Source organism: Tamandua tetradactyla, chromosome 4 (genome assembly GCF_023851605.1).
Source record: "Tamandua tetradactyla isolate mTamTet1 chromosome 4, mTamTet1.pri, whole genome shotgun sequence".
Classification (NCBI taxonomy): domain Eukaryota; kingdom Metazoa; phylum Chordata; class Mammalia; order Pilosa; family Myrmecophagidae; genus Tamandua; species Tamandua tetradactyla.
Window position 1 is genome coordinate 105373325 of NC_135330.1, and position 26251 is coordinate 105399575.

Sequence of the window (26251 nt, forward strand, 5' to 3'; positions counted from 1 at the left end):
GGTGGGCCATTTCCATCCTCTTCCTCTGTAAACACTACCGAGGAAGTGTACTAGGAAATAGAATCAAGATTATGGATACGCAATGCTCTGAATTTAATACTCTGCCACTAGCATCCGAAGGTTAGACATGTCCACGGCCACAAAAGAGAGACTGCTGTGGGCAGCAGGTAGGCCGCTGCGGCCCCTGTGGCTTGGCATTCCTCCACTTTGCCCAGCTGGGCCCCACACCAGCCCATCTGGCAGCAAGAAGAATGGCCAGTGGTACCTTTCTCGGTGGGCACACTGACGGCCTGTTCGTTCAGAGGCCGCTCGTGGACCAGGAGGCCTTCCACATTGCTGACTTTACAGCCGATTCCGCAGCCTGGGACCGCCTGGAAGTCCGTGCAGTACCCCAAGGTTTCTGCTCCGAGTTCCTGTGAAAGAGGGCAGTGGGGAGAGCGACGTGGCAGAGAGGGGACAGAACAGAGGCATGGGATGAAGGGAGTAAGGGACAAGGACACATCAAGAATGCAGAGAGAAAGAAGGGATAGGAAGTGGGAAGATTAAGAGATGCATTATTCACTCTGCAATTACTTTTCTCTCAACTGTAACGGAGAGCAGAGTTCTTAAATCAGCTGGCTAGCCCATGATAGCTGGGCATGAGACACTGGAGAGGAGAGAGGCTATCCACATCAAGGTCATCCAATTAAAAAGAAGAAAGATAATATTTTTATGTTGCAAAAATTGCATAAAAGTGATGGACTAAGCAGTGGCAAAGCTATTTTGAGGCTAACAAGGGTTAACTGCCCATTTATCTGGTCTTGAGGGAAGAGAGGTCGACATGGCAGGAGAAAAAAGGGAGGAGTAATTTGGGTTAGCAAAAGCAGAAGATAAGCAGAATTCTTCCTGAAACATCAGAAAGGTGAAAGACGAAATGCAATCTAATCCTACACAAAAGACAGAACATTCTGTGAGATTTCTAGAAGATGTCCTGTCCAGGAAGTTGTCACATCCAGGAAGTTGTCACTTCTTTTCAAGGGCACTCATGTCAACTTTCTACATTTACTGATAATAATAGTATTTGCTCAGGCTGTTTAAAAAATTTCAGGCTGTTTTAAAAATTTCAGAGCAGTATTTTGGCATATCATGCTGCCTCTCTCCTCAGACGGAAAACAGAAAAAACTAAATAGGGCCTTCCATCTGGAGATATCAAAGGAGTGTGGTGCTTCTCCATTCCCCTGTGCCAAGAACCTGTTTGGCATCTGGCTAACATCTCGGATGTTCCCAGGATTCCTGCCTCCCTGACTCCAATACTGTCATTTCCTTTTTTGTGCCCCTCTGCACTCCACTTTCAGGAAGGGCTGAACTGATATATTGTGTCTCACTTTGCCCCAGGCTGTAAGAGCTCAGAGAGTAGAGATCACAGCTGACTCGATTTTGCCACCCAAAGCACAGTACGAGGCACAGATGCTCGAGAAATGGTCATTAGGTGCTCAGTGAAGATCTGTCCTATTGACCGACTTCTGAGACGATGTGGAAATGTGGCAGAGGACCTAGTGTGAGCCACATCTCCACTGCTCCAAAGGGCACTGCCACGTGGGTTTCCAGACTACCCAAGCTATGTACTCCCAAAGGGAATGGACTCAGACACCTGGGTAGCTTGGAGGTTCCAACCCAATGGGCAAGAGGGGAAGAATGAGGGCATGGGGGGTGCAGACAAAACAACGCTGACAGTCACGTACCTCTTTACAGTATTTGGTGACTGCCACGCCCAAGGGGTGTTCGCTGCTGGCCTCTGCAGTCCCGACCACAGCAAGAACCTTCCTGAGAGGCAGTGCGGCTGTCTCCATAAGCAGCAGGAAACGCATTACTTTGGGGACCCCGTGGGTAATGGTGCCAGTTTTGTCAAACATCACAGTCTTTATCTGCCAAAATTAACCACATCTTGGTGACCACGAGTACAGGTGGAAGTGACTTTCAGAGGCACAAGTTCCACCAACTTATCTCAGGCAGATTCTAAGGCTCCATCTCATAACTTGAGAAGAGAAGCCTGCTTTCAATCCCAATATTCAACAAGCCCCACTGCAAAGAGACTGTTTTCCTATCTGCCCAGTCAAAATAATCCACGTGGTAGGCTAACTTTGACCAGGCAGAGTCACAGACTCTCTCTCTGACCCAAGAGGAGAACAGTGGGCCACGTGCCCCAGACAGAAGAGATACCTCTCATCCATTTCTCCTGGTGCTGGGTCAGGATTCCAGGAATCAGGGCCCCTTGTCTCACCATCCACTAGCTGAACATGGCTTTCTTTTGCCTGGGTGAGTGCAGGAGCCTACTGAGAACAACAATCTCACACTCCAAGTTCAAGAGAGGATGAGACTGCTCTTTAGCCATAAAACCAACTAACCTCTGAGCCAGTGTGAGCCCTTCCCATTGGTCAATGGCAACTCTGCACCAGTTCCCGCCACACCTCCACGGCCAAGGGCCAGCTAAGCCCTGAGCCCTCCCACTTCCGAAGTCCACCAATCCCTGAACTCAGCATTTTCCAAAATCGTATCAGACTGTGTCCCACAAGCATGGGTCTCCCTTAGTTGTTGAACTTTTTGTTTCTGACACTGACACTCTTCAATATTAACTCATCTTTCTCCAATAGTTCTTGCCTCCTTTCAGTCCATTCTTCACTCTACAGCCAGAGTGATCTTCCCAAAATGCAATTCAGTCATATCATGCAGGGGCTCCATACACTCCACGGCTGCCTGTGGTTTCTTGGAACCCTTTCTGCACCTTCACAGCCTGCCATCTGCCCTGCCCTTCCCTGCTTCCACTGCCTCATATCCCGTCATTCTCTCTCAGTAATTTTCTTTCAGTTTATTATTTCTGCAAGTAACTGCTGAGTGCTTTCAAGGTGCCAGGTGCTGAGCTAGAAGCTAGGGATACAATGGTGATCATACAACTGGTCGTGTAGAGCTAACGATACAGCAGCATGGCCTCCCCAGGTTCTCCGCACATGCTGTTCCCCTCACCAGAATACTCTTCCCGTCTTCTTGTGCCTGGCTGATGCTTGCTCAACCGCTAGGTCCCAGCTTAGCCTTACTAGCCCTTCCCTGACCACCTGCACCCTGGCCCCAGCCCACCACACGAGTCCAGGGTCCACCCCCATTAAGTGCTATCAGCACATCAGGCACTTTCTGTTGTTTACTTATTCAGTATCTGACTTTCCTCCTAGACCGTAAGCTCCTTGACAGAGGGAGCCACAACTATCCCCAGAGCCTAGCAGAGACCACATGCAGCAAAAGCTCCGCAAATTCCAGATCAACATGTGGAAGGGTGGAAAGCTGGGGACTCGCATGTTGGGCCTGCTGGGGCAATGGAAGGCCCTTCTATTGCTTCCTCCTCCGCTCCCTGGCACTCATTACAGGGTTGGGGCTTTTCTCCTAGAGCCTGACTCCCTGGGTGTGGGTGTGGGCTGCTTCCTAGGGAGAACTCTTCAGGCAAGTTACCTAACCTCCTCTGCCAGTTTCTTCACCTGTGAAACTGGCATAATGAGCACCTACCTCAAAGGGCTATCAGAGATTAAATCAATATGTGTAAGGCATTTAATCACGACTGCCAGCCGGTGCCACCGCCGCTGCTGCTATCACCACTAAGAATCACTCCCAGCTGTCTGGCTTCCTGTTCTTACTCCGAGCTGCCACCCTAGGCCTGTCTGAGGTTTTGCTCTTAACGTGACACCCTCAACAAGCACTATTTTCAGGTGGACTGTGGAATTTTAAAAAGCACGTAGCGCAGAGCTACAGGATGATCCAAGACGGTGGTGGGGCGTGGCCACGACGGACCTTGTGTGCCATCTCCAGAGGCTTGCCGCCCTTGATGAGGACGCCATGCTGGGCGGCCACCCCGGTTCCCACCATGACCGCTGTGGGCGTGGCCAGGCCCAGGGAGCAGGGGCAGGCGATGCACAGCACTGTGATGGACGTCTGGAAGGCGAACCGGAGGGTCAGCTCAGCCCGGGAGATGTGCTTGCTGGGGATCTGAAAGAGGAAGGAGTCACAGAGGCAGACAGAGTTGCACCAGGGACCCCCCCCAGGATGCTAAACACACACGAATCCCACTGGGGCTGCAGGACCCCCAGAGCTGGACAGGTTTCAGGAAACCTGCCATATCTTCCTCTGCTTTGGGCGTATCACTTAATTCACTTCACTGCTCCATAGCCCAATTTTCAAAACTTGACCCTATGGTCTTCCCTCTGAGAGCCACAGCAGGAGCAGAGATTTGTATACAAACCCCCGCTAGGGGACAGAGCCCAGGCTCTGGGGTAAGAGCATGTGGTCCCTATTCCAGCTCTAACACTAACTTAATCGGACTGTGTGGCAGTTTTCTTGTGTACAGCATGGAGATGATAATACCCATTTCACAGGCTGCTATAAAGATTCAATGAGACCGTAAATAAACACACACTGCTGAGGACAACACCTGGAGCAGGAGAGGCATCCAAGCGACTGTAGCCAGTACATTATCACTGTCATTTCATCACTGTTATGAATTTAAATACGATGGGTCCCCCAAGGAATCCATCCTAAGATGGTTATCACACAAGTGGGAAAAGACAGCAGGATATTTATATCACAGTGGGTTTCTGTGTTTTGAAATGGCAAAAAACTGGAAGCAGTCAACAGGGGCTGGTTAATTAACTTGTGGGTATGGTGTACAAAATGGAATAGCATGCAATCTCTGTGATGATGATGTGTAATTAGACTTTACTGACATGGACAGATTTAATAAGTAACATGGAATGTAAAAAGCAAGAACAAAATGGCATGTGCTTTGATATCAAATCAGTGCAAAATTATCTGTTCTATCTGTAGATAGCCTTATTAACAATACAAGATGTTCACCAAAATGTGTAAATGGATATTTTTAGGGATGGGTTTGGAGTCAGCTTTATTTTCTTCTCTGTCCTTTTCATTACTGCCTTATTTGTAAACACCAAACAGATGGAGCGTGAGTCTCCTTTCCAGGTACCTGGTGGCACATACTGGTATTACTACCTCATTCTGAGATCTTAAAGTAGCTAACTTTTCAAAATGGCTGGTAGAAGAAATCAAGAGCTACTACAGTCACTTAATTACAATAAAAACCTGTTTTCTAAATCAAGGGTATGAACCACAATCCCCTAGTTTCTGAAAGGGAGCACTTTAAAATAAGGTCTATTATTAAGGAGTCATTTATTTTTCTTAGAAACAGTTGTAATTAAAGGAATACATGTTATTAAGAGATAAGGTAAATTAAAAAAAAATTAAAACCCAGTAATTCTTGTTAACAGACACTCGGCACTCTGATGGGGCTGGGAGGCTTCTCAGAGTCGATACGAATCCTGCCCTGCACACAATGTCTACACAGCAGTGAGAACAGTTTCTTAAAGGAACATGCAGTACCTCATTTACCAGCATCCTCCCTGGCATAGCAGATAAAAACAGAAGAAGCCAAAGTAAGATGGAAACGCATGGAACAGCAGAAAGCCACATACTCCAACTTGTCTAGGACCCGGTTTTCCCACAGCCACATGCTACTGTTCTGCACTCCCCCAAGAGCAGGTTTTCAGGCCTGCAGGTGCCACTTACAGCTCCTGGCAAGTTCGAGGAATACATTCACAAGCTACTCTTATAAGCCCAAGGTCTCCCTAGACGTGGGGAAGGGCTTAGCTTCCATGGTCTTCTTTTACAATAGGAAATGCCATCTCAGTTAAGCGACATTCACCCCAAGAATACCTGAGATGGCATTAATTATGGGCAGAAATTCTTTTAAAAAGGAAAAAAAAAAGGACCCATTCCACAGTTATAGTTTATTAATCTATGGCTCTAAGGGAAAAAAAATCAGCATTTGATTGGTCTGGGTGTGCGAAATTTAAGCATATGTTTTTAAAAAGGTAAACACTGTTCCACTCATTGGGCAGCTATAAGACACACATTAAGTGGGCCAATATCTTTTCATATCCATCAAGGTTTCTCCACCTCAGCACTACTAACACCTGGAGCTGGATAATTCTTTGTGGCAAGAGTTGGGCATTTTAGGGTGTTTTGCAGCATCACTGGCTGCCACACACTAGTTGCCAGCGGCATGGCCCTCAGTCACGACAATGAACCATATCTCCAGATATTGCCAGATATTTCCCTCGGGGGCAAAATTGTTCCTATTTGAGAATCACTAATATATATAGTATTTGTTTCATTAAGGAGATACGCTGTTTTGTTTCTTAAAACAAAAAATGCAAATGTCATCATCTCACATAAAACGCTTAATAAGTATTTATTAAAAAGCTATTAGCTATGATTGCTGAATCATTAAATTGCTATCTCTTTTAGTCTCCAGTATCTTAGAGCAGCTAGAAGCAAAAACCTAAAATTGTGGAAATTGTAGCCCATGCCAAACTCTGAAATATGTTCTGCAACTAATTGTTGTGCTGCACTTTGAAATTATTGCTTTTTTGTATATAAGTTATTTTTCATAAAAAAGGAAAAAAAAGTTGACTGTGATGATAAAACAATGCTTAAACCTTCTAGCCTCCTATGTTCTGGAGCAGCTAGAAGAAAAAATATGAGAGGATCGTATGGTAGCTCATGACAAACACTGGGATCTGTCCTTTAACTACTTGTTGAAGAGAGCTTTGAAAACTATTGCTTTTTATTTCTTTGCTTTGTATATATGTTATATTATACAATAAAAAAGTTACAAAAAGCTATTAGCATTGCTTGGAAATCTGGGAGGTCAAAGATTGTATTGATGGCTACTGATAAAAAATGTTTTTCTTAAAATCTGTCAAATTTTATCATTATGCTATAAAAAGTGTGAAGTGAGATACTGTCTTGACATTTGCCTCATAACCTGAAAAGGCCAACACTGCATATCATACATGCATTAAGCAATATAACAGAGCCAGCTGGTGCAAGTGAAAACGATCTTGCTAGAAAGCAAAGGGCATCTTTCAAAGGAAAAAAAAAAAAACTGCAGAAGTAGAATGACTGATGGTGCTCCGTGACTTATTTTGCTACCAATAAGTGAAGCAAACAAATAAAATGTAAGGGCAATTAAAGCCCAAAGAATCTAGGAAATGACAAAACAGGATTAATGACGAAAGATTATATAAAACACAACCACCACCACGCAGCCCAACGCATTCAACTTACGGGAAAGTATTTCTGAACAACACCAAAATCGATAAAACCGATTATAATCCATACCACCAACGTCAAAGTTGAAATGATGATGATAAAGGGGACAAAATATCCACTAAATCGGTCAGCAAGTTGCTGAATGGGTGCCTATGGAAATAAGAGAGCGAAAGCATCAGAAATCACCACCTAAGAAGGAATAAACCACCACAGGCATGCACACGGACTGGGCTCCTGGCCCTCCTTAACTGGGGTGCCAGTCAGCCTCTGCTCAGTAAGATGTGCCTGGTTCCACGGAACTCTCAAAGCAATGCCCCCATGTCTCCGTCACCTTGGACATCTGAGCCTCCTCCACCAGCTTCACGATCTGGGCCAGCGTGGTGTCGCTGCCCACATGGGTGGCGTGAACAAGCACAGAGCCGTGCGCGTTGATGGACCCGGCGATGACGGTGCTGCCGGGCTTCTTCGTGACAGGCATGGCCTCCCCTGGGCGGAGAGAACAGCACTGGTGTGATCTGTAACTGAGGTGGGACCGGCCCGCGGGGAAGGTCACGCAAGCCGCCTAACCTGTGATGAGGGACTCGTCGGCCATGGTGTTGCCTTCCAGGACTTTCCCGTCCACCGGGAACTTGCCCCCGGGCATGACCTTGATGACGTCCCCGCGCTGCACCAGCTCCATGGGCACCTGCTCCTCTCTGCAAAGAAGGCCGCACGGGTCACACCCACGGCACTCACCCGGGACCACCCCTGGCCCGCCACCCACACGCCGCTGGGCTGTTCACTGTCTCGCTGCACGGTGAATGAGGATATCCACTCTACCCACTCACTCATACATCTAGTCACGGCTCACCACTCAGCGACTGCCAGGCTCTGCTCTAAGCACTGGGGATAGAGCTGTGAACAGCCTAGCTACATCCCTACTCTTTTGAAGCCAAATTCCGTGGAGGAAACAGATAAACAAGATGGTACAGGTCATATGCAAGTGTGGTGAAACCAAACCAGGCTGGCTGGAGGGCTTCTTTAGGAGGGCACAGGGGTACAGGAAGGCCTCTCTTGGAGATGACATTTAAGCTGAGACCCGGATGACAGAGAAGTCCAACATACAGGGGAAAGAAAGCATTAGGGAGAGAAAACCCGGATGACAGAGAAGTCCAACATACAGGGGAAAGAAAGCATTAGGGAGAGAAAACAACTACCGCAAAGGTCCTAAGGCAGGAAGGAACGATGTGTTTGAGGAAGAAGAAGGAAGCAAGGGTGGCTGGTGTAAAGTAAGTGGGGTACAAGTTGAGGTCAGGGAAGTAGGCAGAGTCCAAACCACATTGGGTCTTGTAGACCACAGGAAGGGCTTTTCTCAGCAGGACAGAGATATAACCTGACTCACATTTTCAAGTGATCTCTCCAGCTGCTACTCAGAATTAATTGTAGGGAGCCAATAATAGAAGCTGGGAGAATAAGGCTATTGCAATAGCCTAAGAAAAGGACAACTGTGACTTGGACTAGAGAAGGAGAGCATAAATACCCAATATATTTTTAGAGTCATTTATCCATGAGATATGTAGATGCACTGAATTCAGAGTAACGAAAAGAATCAAAGATGAGCTCTGAGTTTTTATTCTGATTTACCGGGTGGATAAAGGAATCATTTAATGAGAGTAAGACAACTAAATAAGAAGCAACTGAAGGAGGGAGAGGGGAGAAAAGGAAGAAGCAATGCGATGAAGAGCTTTATTCTGATATACTGGATTTGAGATGTCTATTTGACTTCCAAGTAGAAATGTCATGTAGGAAGTTGAAAATACGAGTCAGGAGTTAAGGGAAGAGATCAGAGGTAGGGGTACAAATCTGGGAGTAGTATTTAGAGCCATGAGATAGTATTATGAGCTTACCCAGGAGTGTGAATGGAGAAGAGGATGAATGGGTCCGGGAACCAAACCCTCGAACACTCCAAAATTCAGAGGTTGAGAGAAGCAGAAGAGCCAGCAAGGGAGACCGCAAACACACAGCCAGTGATGTGGAAGAAAACATGAGTGTGTGAGGAAATGAAAGGGAAGAGAAAGATGGTGTACGAAGGAGGGCACCAAATGCTGCAGGCATGGTGCAAACATATAAAAATTTCATCAAATGCTTGACACTGTATACTTTGATGAATCTGTGAGTTATACATCAAATTTTTTAGAGTAATTTTGTAAATAAACAAGAAAGGGAAAAAATACCAGTGAGAGGTTGAAATGAGGCCTAAAAAAAGTGGTAACTGGATGTGGATACGTGGAAATTATTTGATAACTTTGACAAAAGCATTTCAGAAATTGTGGGAGGCAGAAACCCAAGTGGACTGGGCTGAGGAAAAGCCGTGAGGTGAAGAAACAGAGACAGTAATAAAAGACAACACTTCTAAGAAGTTCTGCTGTGAAAGGAACGGAAAACCAGAGCCATAGAAGGGAGCACTCATTAAGATGGGAAACTGTAAAATGCGTTTGTGTGCTGGCTTTTGACAGCACCTCTGTAGGTATCATTTGGGCCAAAGAGAAATAACTAGTTATTAACTACTTTAACTGCACAGGACATTAGATGTAAATTAATTATACATACATAACTGGATTGTGGTGAAAAGGTCAGGAAGTAGGCCTGCAGAACGAGCAGGATTCTGGGGTCATTTTACTTTCCTGCTGCAAAGACTATACTTAAACTATCACAGAAAGGAAGGAATAAGAAGTCACCTTATTGAGAAGGAAACACTGACATTTACTGGGTGTTAGAGATTGTCCTACACTTCTACACTGAATCTTTCCCAAAACTTTGAGGTAAGGGACAATGTCCCCATTTCCAATGAAGAACCTGAGGCTTAGAGACAGTACTATGATTAAAGAGTCCTGATTAAATATACATGCTCATTTCCTTAAATACTGCTGTGCATAAATTAAAGCTTATTAACTAGAGTGTAGAGATGTTACATATTTATATTGATAACGTTCTTTTTTAAAATGGGCGGTGTGAATCCAAAGGCCTGTCCCATGTCTGCAGGTCCAGCTGCCCCTGCCCTTTGAGGGCATGTGCACCCACTGGGCTGGGTGCCCAGCTCTCGGGGGCCACAGGTGCCGGCTCCTGCAGTGGACCAGAGCACCCTGGGATCTGCCAAGTGCCCGTGTGCTCCTGTCTGCACTCAGCATGGTGATACTTAACAGATACTGCATCAATTTGAGGTCTAAGAAATCTTTAGAGATGCTAATCTCTGTTGAACTTCCCTTATCTGAATTAGCCATGTTTTTCTCACTCTAGCTGAATTTAAGGCTAGCTGCTCTTTGCAGGGATTAAAGCGGTTCCTTTTGGTCTTGAATTCCCAGTAGCATTTCTTCTTTGGGAGCTAACAGCCCCAGAAATGCGAAGCTGCTGAAACACACTCTTTTGACCAGCAGGTGCTTTTTCCCCTAATATTTCCTCAGCTCTAACAGTTTCTGCCAGTCATCTGCTAACCTCACCTGCATCTCTGCTGTCTACTCTCCTTCTTCACCTAATACTATCAAAAACATGAGAAAAGAGTCCTGATACTGGCCACTGGTCCAGATGAAGTTTATAGTTTTGTTTTTCGCCAATTAAATGAAACAAACCTGAATGTGGGAAACTGAAGATCAAGTTGCACAGACTTTATTTCCCTCATACTTTATTATGAAAACTTTCAAATGCAGATAAAAGTGGAAAGAACTGTGCAGCGAACATCCACACAAACCCGTAGGTGTGAGCAGACCTTCTAAGGGCAGGCATCACGCGTCATACGTTTCTCTTAGCCTTCCACAGCGGTTTCTTTCACTCAGCTAATTCATCTGAGCGTCCACCAAGCTAACATTCCAGAGTGAACCACAGTATGATGCTTCGAGGGCACTGAGGAATCAAGAAAGGCTTTCAGAGGGCACGGTGAGGAGGTGAGGGCTGCAGGACAGGACGGAAGGTGGCAGGCAAAGCGGGGGCTTTGTGTGAGGGCTCGTCTAGATGGGGGAATGGCCATGTGAGGCTGAGCTTGAGAGGCAGGGTAGCGGACAGGGTCCTACGGGCCATGTGAAGGAATGTGGGCTTTATCCCAAGGACAGCAGGGATCAGCAGCGTAATGCATCCAATTTGTGCTTCAGAAAGATCACTGGTTTGAATATGGAGAAAGAGGAGACAGGGCAGGAAGCAAGAAACCAAGGTGGAGAGCACTTCATGTCTTTGGGGGGACAGTGGTGGCCTGAGTGAGTGTGGTAGTCATGGGGAGGTGGCAGAGTGGAGGTGGTCACAAGGAAGTGGCAGCGGGAGGTGACTAGTGGAGGGGGCTGTGGCGAGGTTGCAGGTGGAGGTGTAAAGAGGAACAGGAGTGGTGGATGACAACACAAGACAACGTGGAGCTCGAATCAAGAGGGCACAGACTGGACAGGGGACAGGAAGGGGTCATAGAAAACACCCAAGCTTCTTTCTCAGGAATACCAGAGAGGTACCGAGGAAGAGGAGGAAGAATGTACAATGTGGATCAGCAAGAGGGATGATGCTGGGAGAGGACACAGACAGGCTGAGCTTGAGGTCCATGCACCATCCAAGAAAGAGCTCCACTAGGCAGGTGGACACGCCATGGGGGGGCTCATGAATGGACTCCACACAGACGGGGCACACGGAGCACACAGACATGGGGCGAGGAAAACTCCCAGCACCAACTGGTGACACGTTAGGATAAAGGGGCTGACATTAAGACCCCAACGATCAGGGACGTTCAAGGAATGAGGAGAGTGAAGAGTCCCAGAGGGAGCCTGGGAAGCAGCAGTGAGGTAAGAAAGTACGTGCCTGACTGATCATCCATGTAAGCACATCATTCAGACTTGGGGTGGAGAGAAAGGACAAGTGTCCCCGGCAGAGGGACAGAGGGATGGTAAGGCAGAAATCTCATCAAGAGGGCCCACCTGGCATGGGGAACTCTGACAGCTTCTACATGGGGCAGTCCAGACACACACTCCCGTCCACACAGGCAGAGGCCAGCCACAGGATGAGGCTGCGGGTGTCCTGGGCACTAGTGTGGTTTGTGTTAAATGGCAGTCGTGAATAAGGCAGGAGAGTCAGCAGCTCAGCCCTGGGAGGGCCGATGTGAGCTTGGGCTCCATCTCCTCCCCGCCCCAAGCCACCGGCCAGGAAGGTGGGTTAGGAATGGTTTCTCTTGCTTAACAGAAGCCATGGGATAGAGGAGTTAACTGATTCACTCAGAACACACAGCCCGCCTAAGGCAAAGCCAGAAGTGAACCGCAGTCTTCTGCTTCCTAACTCTAAGGTCTTACCACCATACTGTGATGGCAGGAGTTGGGCCCGAGTGTGCCTACAGCCCAAAACTTACTCCCTGTCTTTGGAAAAGAACTGCTTTCTGAAAGGTGCAGCCTGAGCTCCAACTGGCTCGCACCTTCGGGCAGATGCGTGTCTCCTTGTACTCAAGCCTATGGAGCAGTTCCAGGCAACTGTGGTCAGTACCACCCAAGGGACTTTGAAATGAAAGGTAGTCCAGTGGGGCTAGACAGGGAAAAGATGAGTCAAAACAAGATGCTGGAGCTGACGGCTTGATTCGCAATCTGAAAGTCTTCACATCTCAGAAGCTTTCAGGTCATTAACTAATAAGAAGAAGAGTCAAAGTGTGGTAACTCCTGTGAGCTGCTGAAGGCCTAGTGCATTGAGCTCCTGAAGCCTCGAAGGGCCACTGCGTTCTCGCAGGAAGGCCCCAGGCGTGGAGGCGATCAGTGTGGGGGCCCAAGGGGACTATATGGCCAGACACCAGGGCTTCTATCCCAGTGCCGTCACACACCTGCTGAGGGACTCTGGGCAGGTTATCTCCCCTCCCCTGCCAGGAGACCCTTCCTGATGAAAACGGGGGTGATGATGGTCCCCTTCTGGGGCAGCTATCAGGAGAGCTGAGATAATTGACATGAGCGCTTGACAGTGCATCTGGGCCCAGTGCATCCCCATGTCAGCTGTCGTTATCACAGAGAAGCTGGCATCCAGGCGAAAATCCATGCTCTTGGCACAGCCCGCCTGGGACCCTCTGTCTTTTCACCTTCCTATGCTTTGCCCTTTGGCTCATTTCCCCAAGTGGTGCTCAGAGTGCAGCCATGTGCCAGGATCTGGATTGCCCCTGGGGATGGTGGACGTGTCTCAGCCCTCACATGGGGCTGGTCACATGGGGGCCACAGCGACATACATGGGTAATGGGGAGGACAGGCATGCAGCACGGGAGAGAGCCTGGACAGCACTACCTGTGGCTCATCATAGGCAGGGAGGCTCTGGGGAGAGGTAAAATGTGAGACAAGCACAAAGGCTGATGCCACAGGGGATGCCATGGGCCACAGCCCAGTTTATGCAAAGGCCAGGGGCAGAGCACATCCAAGCAGTAAAAGCCATCCAGATGGGAATGATGGGGGAGGGGGCTGAGAAGAGCGTCAGGGGTGACGGCGTGCTCGCGGGCAGATCCCATGAGAGCCCCTGTACAGCAAGCTGTGAGAAGCTGTCAGGCTTTGCCTTCTGGACAGATCCCTCTGGCTTCAATCTGGAGAAGGGGCATGTGAGGCCAGCTCAGCACAGGTCAGTCGGGCTGACAGTGGGGAGAAAATGAGATAGAATGAAGAGATGCACAGCAACGGACCAGGGTTGGGTAGTGAAGTTTCCCAGCCCCAACGCCCACCTTGGGACCTGGAGAGATGGTGGTGCCTGTGAGAAGGGGGTGGGGAGAGGGATTCAGGGATCAGCAGAGGGTGGAATGCAAAGCCAGGGGTGTAAATGGCATCTCTAAGGGAGAGGGCACAGACGAAGAGCGAGGAGGCAACTGACTGGCCCTGAAGAGGACCACGGCTGCAGGGCAAGAGGAGCAGGTGGGCAGGGAGGAGAGGGAGGGGGAGGCAAAGGACCATCAGACTCCGAGGATGAGGGAGTGGGCCTCGAGGCAAACACTGCCAAAAAGGACCAAGAGGTTATGCAAGAAAAGGACCTGGCAACACAGTCAAGGAAGTCCATGACACCTTAGCAGTAGGGGTGAGGGTAGGAGGGGGTCTGCAGAGCCCTCTCTCCAAGAAATAACCAGAATGTAAGAAGGACAAGGTAGGGGACGTGGCATCCAGGATGGCTGCTGTGTCAACACTGGGGGAGTCTGGAGAATGGGTCCTACTGGATGGTGCAAGGCAGCAAAGAAGGAGACACTGAAGGTCGATGAGAAACTCAACAGAGGGAGGTCCCCACGCAGTGGCCCAGGAGATGGCTCTCCGTCCCCAGGGAGGGCAGTGAGGGTAAAGGTGAGGATTGTAGGGTGAGTGGCAGAACACTGGTGGTTTCCCCACCCGGTGGCTTCCATTTTCAGCAGGCACAAGTGAGACCACAGGCTAAAGGGGAAGGTGGTGGGGCCAGAGAGTGGTTTCAGGAATGTGAAGAAGGCTAGAAGTAACCACTATCAAGAATGCGAAAGTGGATCACTTCCTGGAAGATGGCGGCTTAGTAAGACGCGCGGATCTTAGTTTCTTCTCCAGGACAGCTACTAGGGGAGTAGAAACGATACAGAAAGCACCCAAAGCCACAACAGAGATAAAAAAAAGACAGCGTACCCCATCCTGGAACGGCTGGCTGGCTTAGAGAAGCAGCTCAGGTGAGATCGCGGAGGCGTGCGGGCCTCACCGGGCGGGGCGGCAAGCGGCCGGAGTTACTCCCTTCTCCCTTCCCGGGCCAGCTGGGAGAATTGGAGAGGCGGTCCCCTGAAACCAAGGCGGCTGGCGCCCACACCACGCGCAGCCCCCCGGACCAACTGAGAGAATTGGATCGGAAATTCCCAGGCCGCGGAGAATGGTGACGGGTGGGGGAGGCCCCTTCCAAACCCGTGACTCCCGGGGAACGTGCACTCTCTCGGGTGGGCCGCTGCCGCTGGCGCCCTCCCACCACGCTTATCGCCCAGGGCCGACTAGGAAACTCGGACGGGCTCTTTCCCGGGCTGCGGCGACCAGCAACCCTCCCTGCGTTCGGACCCCGGGCCGGCTCAAGCCGCTTGAACCCCCCGGACAGCGAGAGTTTTCCAAAGTTTAAGGTCCCACAGCACCTTTTACTGGTGGGACCCACAGACAAACGTGCGCCACAAGCGCCACCTACTGGGCAGGATAAGAAAAACAGAACCCAGAGATTTCACAGAAAAATCTTCCAAACTTTTGGATCCAATACCCAGGGAAATCTGTCTAAATGCGCAGACGCCAACAGAAGATAACGGATCACGCTCAAATAATTGAAAATATGGCCCAGTCAAAGGAACAAACCAATAGTTCAAATGAGATACAGGAGCTGAGACAACTAATGCTAAATATACGAACAGAAATGGAAAACCTCTTCAAAAACGAAACGAAATCGATAAATTGAGGGAGGACATGAAGAAGACATGGGCTGAACATAAAGAAGAAATAGAAAAACTGAAAAAACAAATCACAGAACTTATGGAAGTGAAGGACAAAGTAGAAAAGATAGAAAAAACAATGGATACCTACAATGATAGATTCAAAGAGACAGAAGATAGAATTAGTGATTTGGAGGATGGAACATCTGAACTCCAAAAACAAACAGAAACTATCGGGAAAAGAATGGAAAAATTTGAACAGGGTATCAGGGAACTCAAGGACAATATGAACCGCACAAATATACGTGTTGTGGGTGTCCCAGAAGGAGAAGAGAAGGGAAAAGGAGGAGAAAAACTAATGGAAGAAATTTTCACTGAAAATTTCCCAACTCTTATGAAAGACCTAAAATTACAGATCCAAGAAGTGCAGCGCACCCCAAAGAGATTAGACCCAAATAGGCGTTCTCCAAGACACTTACTAGTTAGAATGTCAGAGGTCAAAGAGAAAGAGAGGATCTTGAAAGCAGCAAGAGAAAAACAATCCATCACATACAAGGGAAACCCAATAAGACTATGTGTAGATTTCTCAGCAGAAACCATGGAGGCTAGAAGACAGTGGGATGATATATTTAAATTACTAAAAGAGAAAAACTGCCAACCAAGACTCCTATATCCAGCAAAATTGTCCTTCAAAAATGAGCGAGAAATTAAAACATTCTCAGACAAAAAGTCACTGAGAGAATTTGTGACCAAGAGACCAGCTCTGCAAGAAATACTAAAGGGAGCACTAGAGTCAGAACCGAAAAGACAGAAGAGAGAGGTATGGAGAAGAGTGTAGAAAGAAGGAAAGTCAGATATGATATATATAATACAAAAGGCAAAATGGCAGAGGAAAATATTATCCAAACAGTAATAACACTAAATGTTAATGGTCTGAATTCCCCAATCAAAAGACATAGATTGGCAGAATGGATTAAAAAACAGGATCCTTCTATATGCTGTCTACAGGAAACACATCTTAGACCCAAAGATAAACATAGGTTGAAAGTGAAAGGTTGGGAAAAGATATTTCATGCAAATAACAACCAGAAAAGAGCAGGAGTGGCTATACTAATATCCAACAAGTTAGACTTCAAATGTAAAACAGTTAAAAGAGACAAAGAAGGACACCATATACTAATAAAAGGAACAATTAAACAAGAAGACATAACAATCATAAATATTTATGCACCGAACCAGAATGCCCCAAAATACGTGAGGAATACACTGCAAACACTGAAAAGGGAACTAGACACAAATACCATAATAGCTGGAGACTTCAATTCCCCACTCTCATCAATGGACAGAACATCTAGACAGAGGATCAATAAAGAAATAGAGAATCTGAATATTACTATAAAGGAGCTAGACTTAACAGACATTTATAGGACATTACATCCTACAACAGCAGAATACACCTTTTTCTCAAGTGCTCATGGATCATTCTCAAAGATAGACCATATGCTGGGTCACAAAGCAAGTCTTAACAAATTTAAAAAGATTGAAATCATACACAACACTTTCTCGGATCATAAAGGAATGAAGTTGGAAATCAATAATAGGCGGAATGCCAGAAAATTCACAAATACGTGGAGGCTCAACAACACACTCTTAAACAACGAGTGGGTCAAAGAAGAAATTGCAAGAGAAATTAGAAAATACCTCGAGGCAAATGAAAACGAAAACACAACATATCAAAACTTATGGGATGCAGCAAAGGCAGTGCTAAGAGGGAAATTTATTGCCCTAAATGCCTATATCAGAAAAGAAGAAAAGGCAAAAATGCAGGAATTAACTGTCCACTTGGAAGAACTGGAGAAAGAACAGCAAACTAATCCCAAAGCAAGCAAAAGGAAAGAAATAACAAAGATCAGAGCAGAAATAAATGAAATTGAAAATATGAAAACAGTAGAGAAAATCAATAAGACCAGAAGTTGGTTCTATGAGAAAATCAATAAGATTGATGGGCCCCTATCAAGATTGACAAAAAGAAGAAGAGAGAGGATGCAAATAAATAAGATCAGAAATGGAAGAGGAGACATAACTACTGACCTCACAGAAATAAAGGAGGTAATAACAGGATACTATGAACAACTTTACGCTAATAAATACAACAATTTAGATGAAATGGACGGGTTCCTGGAAAGACATGAACAACCAACTTTGACTCAAGAAGACATAGATGACCTCAACAAACCAATCACAAGTAAAGAAATTGAATTAGTCATTCAAAAGCTTCCTAAAAAGAAAAGTCCAGGACCAGATGGCTTCACATGTGAATTCTACCAAACGTTCCAGAAAGAATTAGTACCAACTGTCCTCAAACTCTTCAAAAAAATCGAAGTGGAGGGAAAACTGCCTAATTCATTCTATGAAGCCAACATCACCCTCATACCAAAACCAGGCAAAGATATTACAAAAAAAGAAAACTACAGACCAATCTCTCTAATGAATACAGAAGAATGCAAAAGTGGGGCGGGCCTCGGTGGCTCAGCAGGTAAGAGTGCTTGCCTGCCATGCCCAAGGACCCGGGTTCGATTCCCAGTGCCTGCCCATGTTAAAAAAAAAAAAAAAAGAATGCAAAAGAGGCACTGACCAGGAAAACACAGAGTCTTACTTTTTAAAGAATTCCATACTATTGAATATGTGGTAGGAGTCAGTTTGGGTAAGTGCAAAGACCATCCACTCTGGAACAGAATGCCTGCATTATCTCCCAGTTCTATTGCAAGGGCTGCCTGGCTTCATCAGGCTAGTTACTTAACCTCTATGACCTTCAATTTCTTCATCTATAAAAGAAGGATAATAGGGCCTTCCTCACAAGGTATTTTTTTTATTTTTTATTTTTTTTGGTCCAATTAAATACAAAGAGATTATTTGAATATTGTCTGTCATACATAAATGCTATCTAAACTTCAGCAACAAAGTAATAATTTATTTTTTAAAGATATCTGCCAAATTTGTGAAAACGATGGATCTCATTCCTTTGTTATTCTCTGGCAAGTAAAAACCTTTTAGTCTCTGTCTGTCTGAATTCTCCAGATTTTGCAAGGAAGGCTCACGGTCCACATTCTCTGTGAAGCCTGCCTTGACCACCAATAGCCATCGTCTTCTAAAGTCCTAGAATACTGGAATGGGGTCGTTTAGCATACATATACCACCTCAAACTTTTATTTATTTTTTTTTAACATTTAAAGTCTTGTCACTTTACCGTACTGGTAGCAGGCTCTTATTGTAATGCCTCTGTCCACCCTTGCATGTCCAGAACTGTGTCCCAGACTCTGAGGGCATTCAATGCCCATCAGGCAGAGTTACATAGAGTGATTTCAGGGATGTGTAACGAAGTAACCCACCTGATGATTAAGTTGTCCTCACCAAGGGTCACAACAGTGGCTTCTGTGGCTTGGAGAGACATGAGTTTGGCAAGAGCCTCTGAGGTTTTGCTCTATGAAATAATCAGAATGTTACCAGGGCTGTGGTAAACCGACCTGTGCAAATCCAGACCCCCACCCACCAGGCTGGTGTGGGGAGTGCCTGGGAGATGACACCTGCTCCCCCAGCAGCAGCGCCTCACAGCCACCACTTCCCCAGGAGCCCAGCCACCGCACAGTCACACTGAATGTGCATCGCCTACTCCAGTAAGTTCCAAGAATTTCAGCTCAGATTTTTAAAAATACCTGTCAACCCACTCACTGTTTTGTTTTTAGGTTCAAGCATATTTCTTTTAGAGTCTCAGTGCCACAGAAGTACAGATTTCCAGATGAATGAAACCACATGCTAAGTTATGGACTAAAAGACGGAGTGAGCTGACCTTAAATGCAGGGTTCTTACCGTTACACAATGCACCTACAGAAAGCTTTTAACAATTAATGGGCTTAGCTGGGATTTCAGAAGTAGTGACCAATTTGGAGATTAGTGATCGGAGCTCCTAATTACATGTAGGTTTCATATTCCCTTAAGTCTCTCTCTATATTGCGGGTAATTAGTAATTCTAAACACATCGCCCATATGAACTGCACCTTCTATTACTAAAGGGACAGCTTTCCGTGGAAACCTGAAGACGTGGTTACCTTTGCCACGTGTTCCAGCCATCGCCCCAGGGCAATGAACACGAAGAGCATGGGGGGCGTGTCAAAGAAGGTCACGGGGCTCCTCTCAGCCTGCTCGGCCACGGCCACCACCAAGATCACCAGGGAGTAGGCGTAGGCGATGGAGGTGGCCAGCACGATGAGCACGTCCATGTTGGCCGTCCTGTGCCGCAGGGACCTGTACGCCTGGACGTAGAAGTACCAGCCGCCGAGGAACTGGAAGGCAAGGGAAGGGGCGTGAATGCTGTTCCCGGCAGGGAGCGCGGCTCCGCGAGGAAGCCCCGAGGACGGCCTATGACGTGACCTTTTCCCCCCGAACTGATTTTTCAAAAATGTGTGCCCTGATTCGGAGGGCTACTGGCTGTGGGACCGGGCAATCGAGTACGTGTGAGACCTCTAAATATCGGGTGTACGAGACCTTTCAAACACCAACCCAGACGCTCATGCATAAGAGAACGGCCAAAGAAATTACGGTTCACTGAGACTGTGCTGGGGGGGAAGGGGGGTCCCTAAAGGTGGGTAAGAAGCCCACCACACGTGGTCATGCAAGAAAGTCAGCAGCTAACTAGCATGTCCAGTATGACTTCATTTCAGTTTACAAAAAAGTGCATAAATGCGCGCACACATATATACACACATGCAAACAACCGTGTGTTTTCTCTTTACAGATGAAGACCTGGGAAGATACACAGCCAACTTTAATAACACTATGGGAACTCTGGGAAATGGGAGTGAGCCGGAGGTGGGGGGAGGGTATTAGTGATTCTGCTTCCTATAGTTCAGTACGGTTTGAATTGTTTATGTAAGTATATATTATATCTGTAATTAAAAAGAAAATATGGGGGAAAACACATTAATTCAACTACAAATGCTTGCTGCCCAACTTCTAAACAGAATATTCCAATACTAAGTAAGGAGTTTAATTTTATATTCCAAAATATACACAGAAAGAGCACATTTCCCAGCAGAAACACGAGTTCCATGAGGCCTCTTTCTTTCAAATGACAATTTCTTCCAAGATAAGGACAGTGCTTCTGCCTTTCGATAGGGCGTGCTCAAGAGACTAGGCACACCAGGCAGGTCCAGCTGCTGCTCCCAATAGCAAAGAGAAATTAAGCTGAACCATAGCAAATCAGAGACAAACTCCGGGTCGCCAATTCTCGAGACAAGGGGGTGCCCTTCCAGAGAGAATCCCATCAACCATAATCAGCTCTGAAACCTGGCCCCATCGGAGGTCTTGCCCTGCTGGTTATAACAAAAAGCCACCAGCTGGGCATGGGGCCGAAGAGCTGCCAACCCAGCGCGCCTGATGGGCAAACAGCAGCAGTGGGCAGGGTAGGCAGAGGAAGGCAGTGCAGTGCCAGCCCCCCAACGCGTGGCTACGCACCTGGACAAAGGTGCACAAGACGAAGAAGATGAGGTTCAGGATGGACAGTCCTGGAACGATGTTGCGGTCCAAGACCATGGCCTCGTGCGGCTCGGGGCCGGGTATCAGCATGTAGACCATCAAGCCCATGACCGGGATGCCGAACACCAAGCTACACAGGAAGGACTTCTTCCACCTGGAAAGCACGCGCCGTGCATAGGCACATCAGGCACCACTTCCCACCTGGCCTGCAGGCCGGCTCCCTCCTGAGGACCTGGTGTGGTGTGAGACGCGCCTGTGTGACCTGTCAGGGCCAGATGCCAAGAGCTAAAATGAGAGGAAGGGCTCTGTCCCTGAGTGAGGCCAAACGAGGGGACATCTAAAGGTCTGGGCCTGGCTGCAAGGACGTTCTTGACGTTCAGGTCCAGCCCCCACCTTTACGCAGCTCAGTGTCACCTCCACCTTAGAGGCGAGGTTCCTGGGCCCGGGTGCTGAGGACCTCACCCCATAGCCTCTGTCAATGGCTGCTTATAGCTCTTCTTTTCAAAATGTAAACAAAACCAAACCTAGATAAAAGCAATGCTACTTTTATCAGTATAAACTCACACATTCAGTTTTAAAACAATCACTTGTAATAATGTCAGTGAGAACAGTGACGCTATTGTGATGAAAACCAAAGTCTGAAATCGGGAGTTACAGGTGACAGCTGTGCTCTCACATTAGCATCAGCAGCCATGAAATTCTAACAGGTGGCTTTAATGCACCTTAACATGGTGTGGAACTCTGTGGCCTGGGAGACAGAGTTTCCCACTGCTCTGGGCCCCTCAAGAGTCAGCCCCTCACCAGCTCCCCAGATGACCCTCCTGCTGGTCTCTTCTTGCTCCAGGTCAGTCGGAGCAAACCCTGTGGTCCCTAGAGGGTCCCTGGAGTCCTCTACTTCACACCCTAGAACAGCATGGTGCCCTGCACTCCCTCAGCCTCTCTTGAGCCTCATTAGGATCACATGCCCCCGCCTGGAGGTTCCCAGACCTCCCAGACTCACCGCTGTCATTGCCTACCCTCTCTCCCCCAGACAGACTCTGGGCCCCTTCTCCCCAGCATCTGGCACGTAGTCACAGCCTCAGTGCTCATTGAATGAATATGCGAACCTCAGAAATAAAAAGGACCCCGGGCCTCCCACCTCCCTGGCCATTTCCTTTCCACTTGGCCCTGACATGGGTCCTGGAACCCACTAAAATAGTGTTAAAATACTGCAAGCGGAAAAATCCCACACTTCCTCCCTCTCTCCCAATTTAAGAGCTGTCTAATCTGTTAGTCATCAGCCACATACAGCTCTCTAAATTTAAGTAAATTAAAAGTGAAAAAGGACTCAAAGTCCAGTTTCTTGTCACACCAGTCTCACATCAAGCACCCGAGAGGCAGGTGTGGCTGGTGGCTCCCGCAGCAGGCAGCACAGACATGTTTCCTTTCTTGGGCACTGCTATTCCCAGGAGTTAACTCCACAAGGGTCGAGTGGAAAGCACCTCGGGCAGCCGAGGCCCGCACGAGACCTAAGGTGTTCACGCAGAATTGAGCGGTGGGGAGAAGGATACTTAGACAAGAGCTTCGGTTTAACTTTTCTGTTCTACCTACTGCTTTATTTCCAGCCTGTGGTCCAAGTGATGAGCGTTGGGGTCCCTCTGGGCCAAAGAAGCATGAAAGCCAATTTCCTTGTTTGTAAAAAGAAGGGAATGGGGAGCAAGGAGGAAGGCACTTGGTTAAAATATGCATTAGAAGAAAGCATTCATCAGCACCACAATAACACATCTTTTGAAATGAGGACAATAACCCAAAATTGCCTCAGAAAACCATACAAGCTTTTCCTTTGTCTTCTTTCTTCAAATCACCCTACAATTCTGTTCAGAGGTTCAGTTGCATCTATGCTTATAGACTTATCATCCCCAAGGAGATGGCTCTAAATGGTGATTCCTGTCCCCTCTGTCAGCAAAGGCAGCAGGTCCTAGGAAGATAAAGTGCCAGCCCCAAAGCTGATCAGAATTTGAGTTCAGGAATCCCAAACACCAATTGGTCAAGTACCTTCACTCTATACACGAGGAGACCGAAGGTCAGAGAAGTTAAACGACTTGCCCAGCACTCAGGTCGCTAGACTGACAGCCCAGAGTTCTTCCCACTGAAATAGAGCTTGGCTTCCACTGTGACCCACTGGTGATTGCATTTAATCCTGTGTTTTTTTCAGGGATTAACCCAAGCATTTCTTTTGCCTCCTCACTTCCTGACCCTTGCTGCCTTTTTCTGATCTGATCACTAAGTTTCTCCTATGTTTTATGAAAATACAGAGGAAAAACTGCCACAAAATGTCCTGTCAGTCAGCACAATATAGGGAACGGCCCTAGAACTTTGGTGTGGGACTTTTACACAAAAATTAAAAGTTATGGTGGAAGAAAGCACATCTGAGACTCTCTCTCAAGATCAACTCTTTCAAGGCTACTACCAGCCTAGTTCTGTTAAGAAATGATGCCACAGAGATGCCAGAATGGAGGCTGACACTGGCAACATCCCTCAAATGAGAACGAGGAGGAATGGTGCACCATGCTCAGAGGACCAGGTGGAAGCGAGAAGGATCCGGCAGTAAGAAAAGGCAGTGGAGATGCAGGCACAGCTACCGCAGAGCTCTCCTGATAGGTTCATACGTCTGTCTGACTTCTTGGTCTCATCAGTGCCATGTCACCACTATTCTTTAAGATTTATTAACAAATTGGCATGGTGCTGCCGAACCTGAAATTACAAGAGGGGGGTTCCTGCCCCTGTCCCACCACCTGTCAGCTGTGTATCGCTGGGCAACATCACTTAACCTCTCTGAGGCTCCGTCCCCATTTAATGAAGCAGTTGTCTTCCTGCCTCCATGTGTGAGGTGCTATGTCATCTGTGGGTCAAAAAGCTCTACCAGGCATCACAACAGACAACATGGCTCTTTAAAAACAGCCCACAACGAAGAGAAAATTAACAACAACAAAAATCCTGCTTGGAAGATGCTTCATCTCATACATGCATCACCAACGCTCTCTTTCTCATGACAATGCATAACACAGACCCTAGAAAAGAAACGGCCCATGTGTGCACAAATTGAGGGATGGAACTCATAAAGGCTATTCTAGTCGGTTTTCCAAAGTAGAAATTACCAAATCTCTCATGACAAGTATAGGCAAAATGCAGTATAATTCTTTCCTTTGGTTTTTAGATAAGAAGAGCACGTAAAAATTATAATTAGGCAGTTTAATGCCATATACTGGGTACTTTGAGTACTCTGATACTTCTCAGAGAGTATCTGAAACTAAGACAATGATGTCTTTTTCCATCATTGCTTATCTAGTCACTGATTTCCCCTTTAGATTATTTGATACTTACTTCTCTTTATAAATTTATTTGAAAATGATTAACCTTACTTGCATGAGAAAAGGTGAAGGATGATTTTCATTTTTTTAGGGTAGGAGGCTTAGCTGTGCTTTCTCATTTTTTTTACAATGATTATATATATTACCTGCTTTTAAAAAGGTGAGTACAGATTTTTTAATGGACAACCTACCTCAATAATTTTGACAACATCCCGTGGACCGATAATCTCAGGATCAAACCTCACATGGGCTTTGCTGGTGGCAAGGGCCACTGAGGCATAGGTGACGCCTTCTGTCCGCATGAGCTTGGACTCTATGTTATGGACACAGGATGCACAGGTCATCCCCGTGATCTGTAACATAGGAAGGCAAAAGTCCCACTGACGGAGGACCGAGCAGGTCCTAGCAAAGGCACAGCAGGAAGTCTCATTAAAAGGCAGCCACGGACAGGCCACGGTGGCTCAGCAGGCAGAGTTCTCACCTGCCACTCCAGGGACCCGGGTTCATTTCCCGGTGCCTGCCCATGCAAACGAACAAACAAACAAAGGCAGCCACAAGCTTGTTTCCTTCTCCCAGGACTCGAAACTCCAACCTCGAACTTGGTGCAGGATTTTCACTGCTGATATTCCCCCTGGGGCTGCAGGGACAGAAACAAGCTCTTCCCACCTCAGCTACAAGAGACACAGCCAAGCATGGGACAGATGGGCAAAGAAACAAAGTTTGCCCCACTCTGAGAGTGGTGGGCTTTCATGGGTCATCTCCATATGCTGCAGGCACCTGAGCAGCAGTTACGGGACGACAATGCAGGCTTCTTCCCTGCCTCAGAAGGAAGCACACCTCTGCCAAATCCTGTGAACCATCCCACTGCTCTCCAGGATCCCGAGTGGCAGCTGTTGCTAAGAGCCCCCCTACTCAGTGCTCCCCTGGCACCAAGGGTGGCGACATCAAACCCTCATTATCAACAGGAAGAAAGGATTTAGGAAAACCTTGGAGGAGATGGAATTTGAGGGGGTTTCAAAGTATGGAAAGGGTGTTAGCAGGAGAAGGTAAAGGTGACAATAAGGTTGCACCTTGGCAAGGAAAGCCAAGGGAAAAGACAAAAGGAGGGACAACAGTGAGAAATACAGGCTACCATCAGCCATCAGGCCTAGCTGGGGCACAGGGTGTGCAAGCAAGAGGAAGAGGAGGCTGGGTCCTGAGCACGAAGCCTCCTGAATATCCAGCTACAAAGAGCATGTTCAACCAGCACTGGAGGGGAAGCCACTGAAGGGTAGTGAGCACTGGAAAGAAGTGACTGGAGCTGCGCTCTGAACTGTGCATCAGTCCTCCCAGAATCAAACACCAAAAGAGGTGAGTGTCCCATCTGGGATGAGGAAGGGAGGAAAGGGGAGCTCACAGAGCATCGGGACACATTTGCCTTGGCAGGAAAACCAAGGTGAGGAAAGGGAGAACCCCGGGGCAAACAAGGAGCTTCCTGGTGGCCGGTGGCCAGCTAACCAAATCTCATAAAGCCTACAAATATTTTTAATGGTGCTTTCCGCCTCTCTTCTTATTTTTACAATAATAATAAGAATGGGAGATAATATGTATCAAACACTTCCAATGTGCCAGATGCTGTCCAGCATCAAGTGCATAACCCTCTGAAGGAGGTCTCAGTGACTGTGGCGCTAAAAGGTTTAGTGACTTGTCCAAAGTCACACGGACAGTAAGAGGGAGAGGTGCAGCCGGCTCCAGACTGCGCTCGGCTGCCTGCCCTAGGAGGGCCTTCACACACAGTGACACAGTGAGGAAAAAAGGATGTCGTGGTTTGAAGCTACATGTACCCCAGAAAAGCGCATGTTCTCTTACTCCATTCCTGTGGGTG

At 47.3% G+C, this 26251-nt stretch overlaps 1 protein-coding gene across 5 annotated transcripts in view; it reads right to left on the reverse strand.

The window, feature by feature from the left end:
* Nucleotides 1–26251, reverse strand: part of ATP7B (ATPase copper transporting beta) — a 171368-nt gene that overhangs the window by 24299 nt on the left and 120818 nt on the right. For 4 of the 5 annotated variants that reach the window (XM_077158141.1, XM_077158143.1, XM_077158144.1 and 1 more), the window contains 11 exons: nucleotides 24579–24740; nucleotides 22628–22704; nucleotides 21017–21191; nucleotides 19612–19845; nucleotides 18895–18986; nucleotides 7714–7841; nucleotides 7478–7632; nucleotides 7162–7296; nucleotides 3814–4008; nucleotides 1722–1904; nucleotides 266–413 (listed from right to left, as the gene is read on the reverse strand). In XM_077158141.1, coding sequence (XP_077014256.1) covers nucleotides 266–413; nucleotides 1722–1904; nucleotides 3814–4008; nucleotides 7162–7296; nucleotides 7478–7632; nucleotides 7714–7841; nucleotides 18895–18986; nucleotides 19612–19845; nucleotides 21017–21191; nucleotides 22628–22704; nucleotides 24579–24740 — 1684 coding nt within the window. The remainder of the gene's footprint in view (nucleotides 1–265; nucleotides 414–1721; nucleotides 1905–3813; nucleotides 4009–7161; nucleotides 7297–7477; nucleotides 7633–7713; nucleotides 7842–18894; nucleotides 18987–19611; nucleotides 19846–21016; nucleotides 21192–22627; nucleotides 22705–24578; nucleotides 24741–26251) is intronic. The other variant, XM_077158142.1, reaches the window with a different exon arrangement.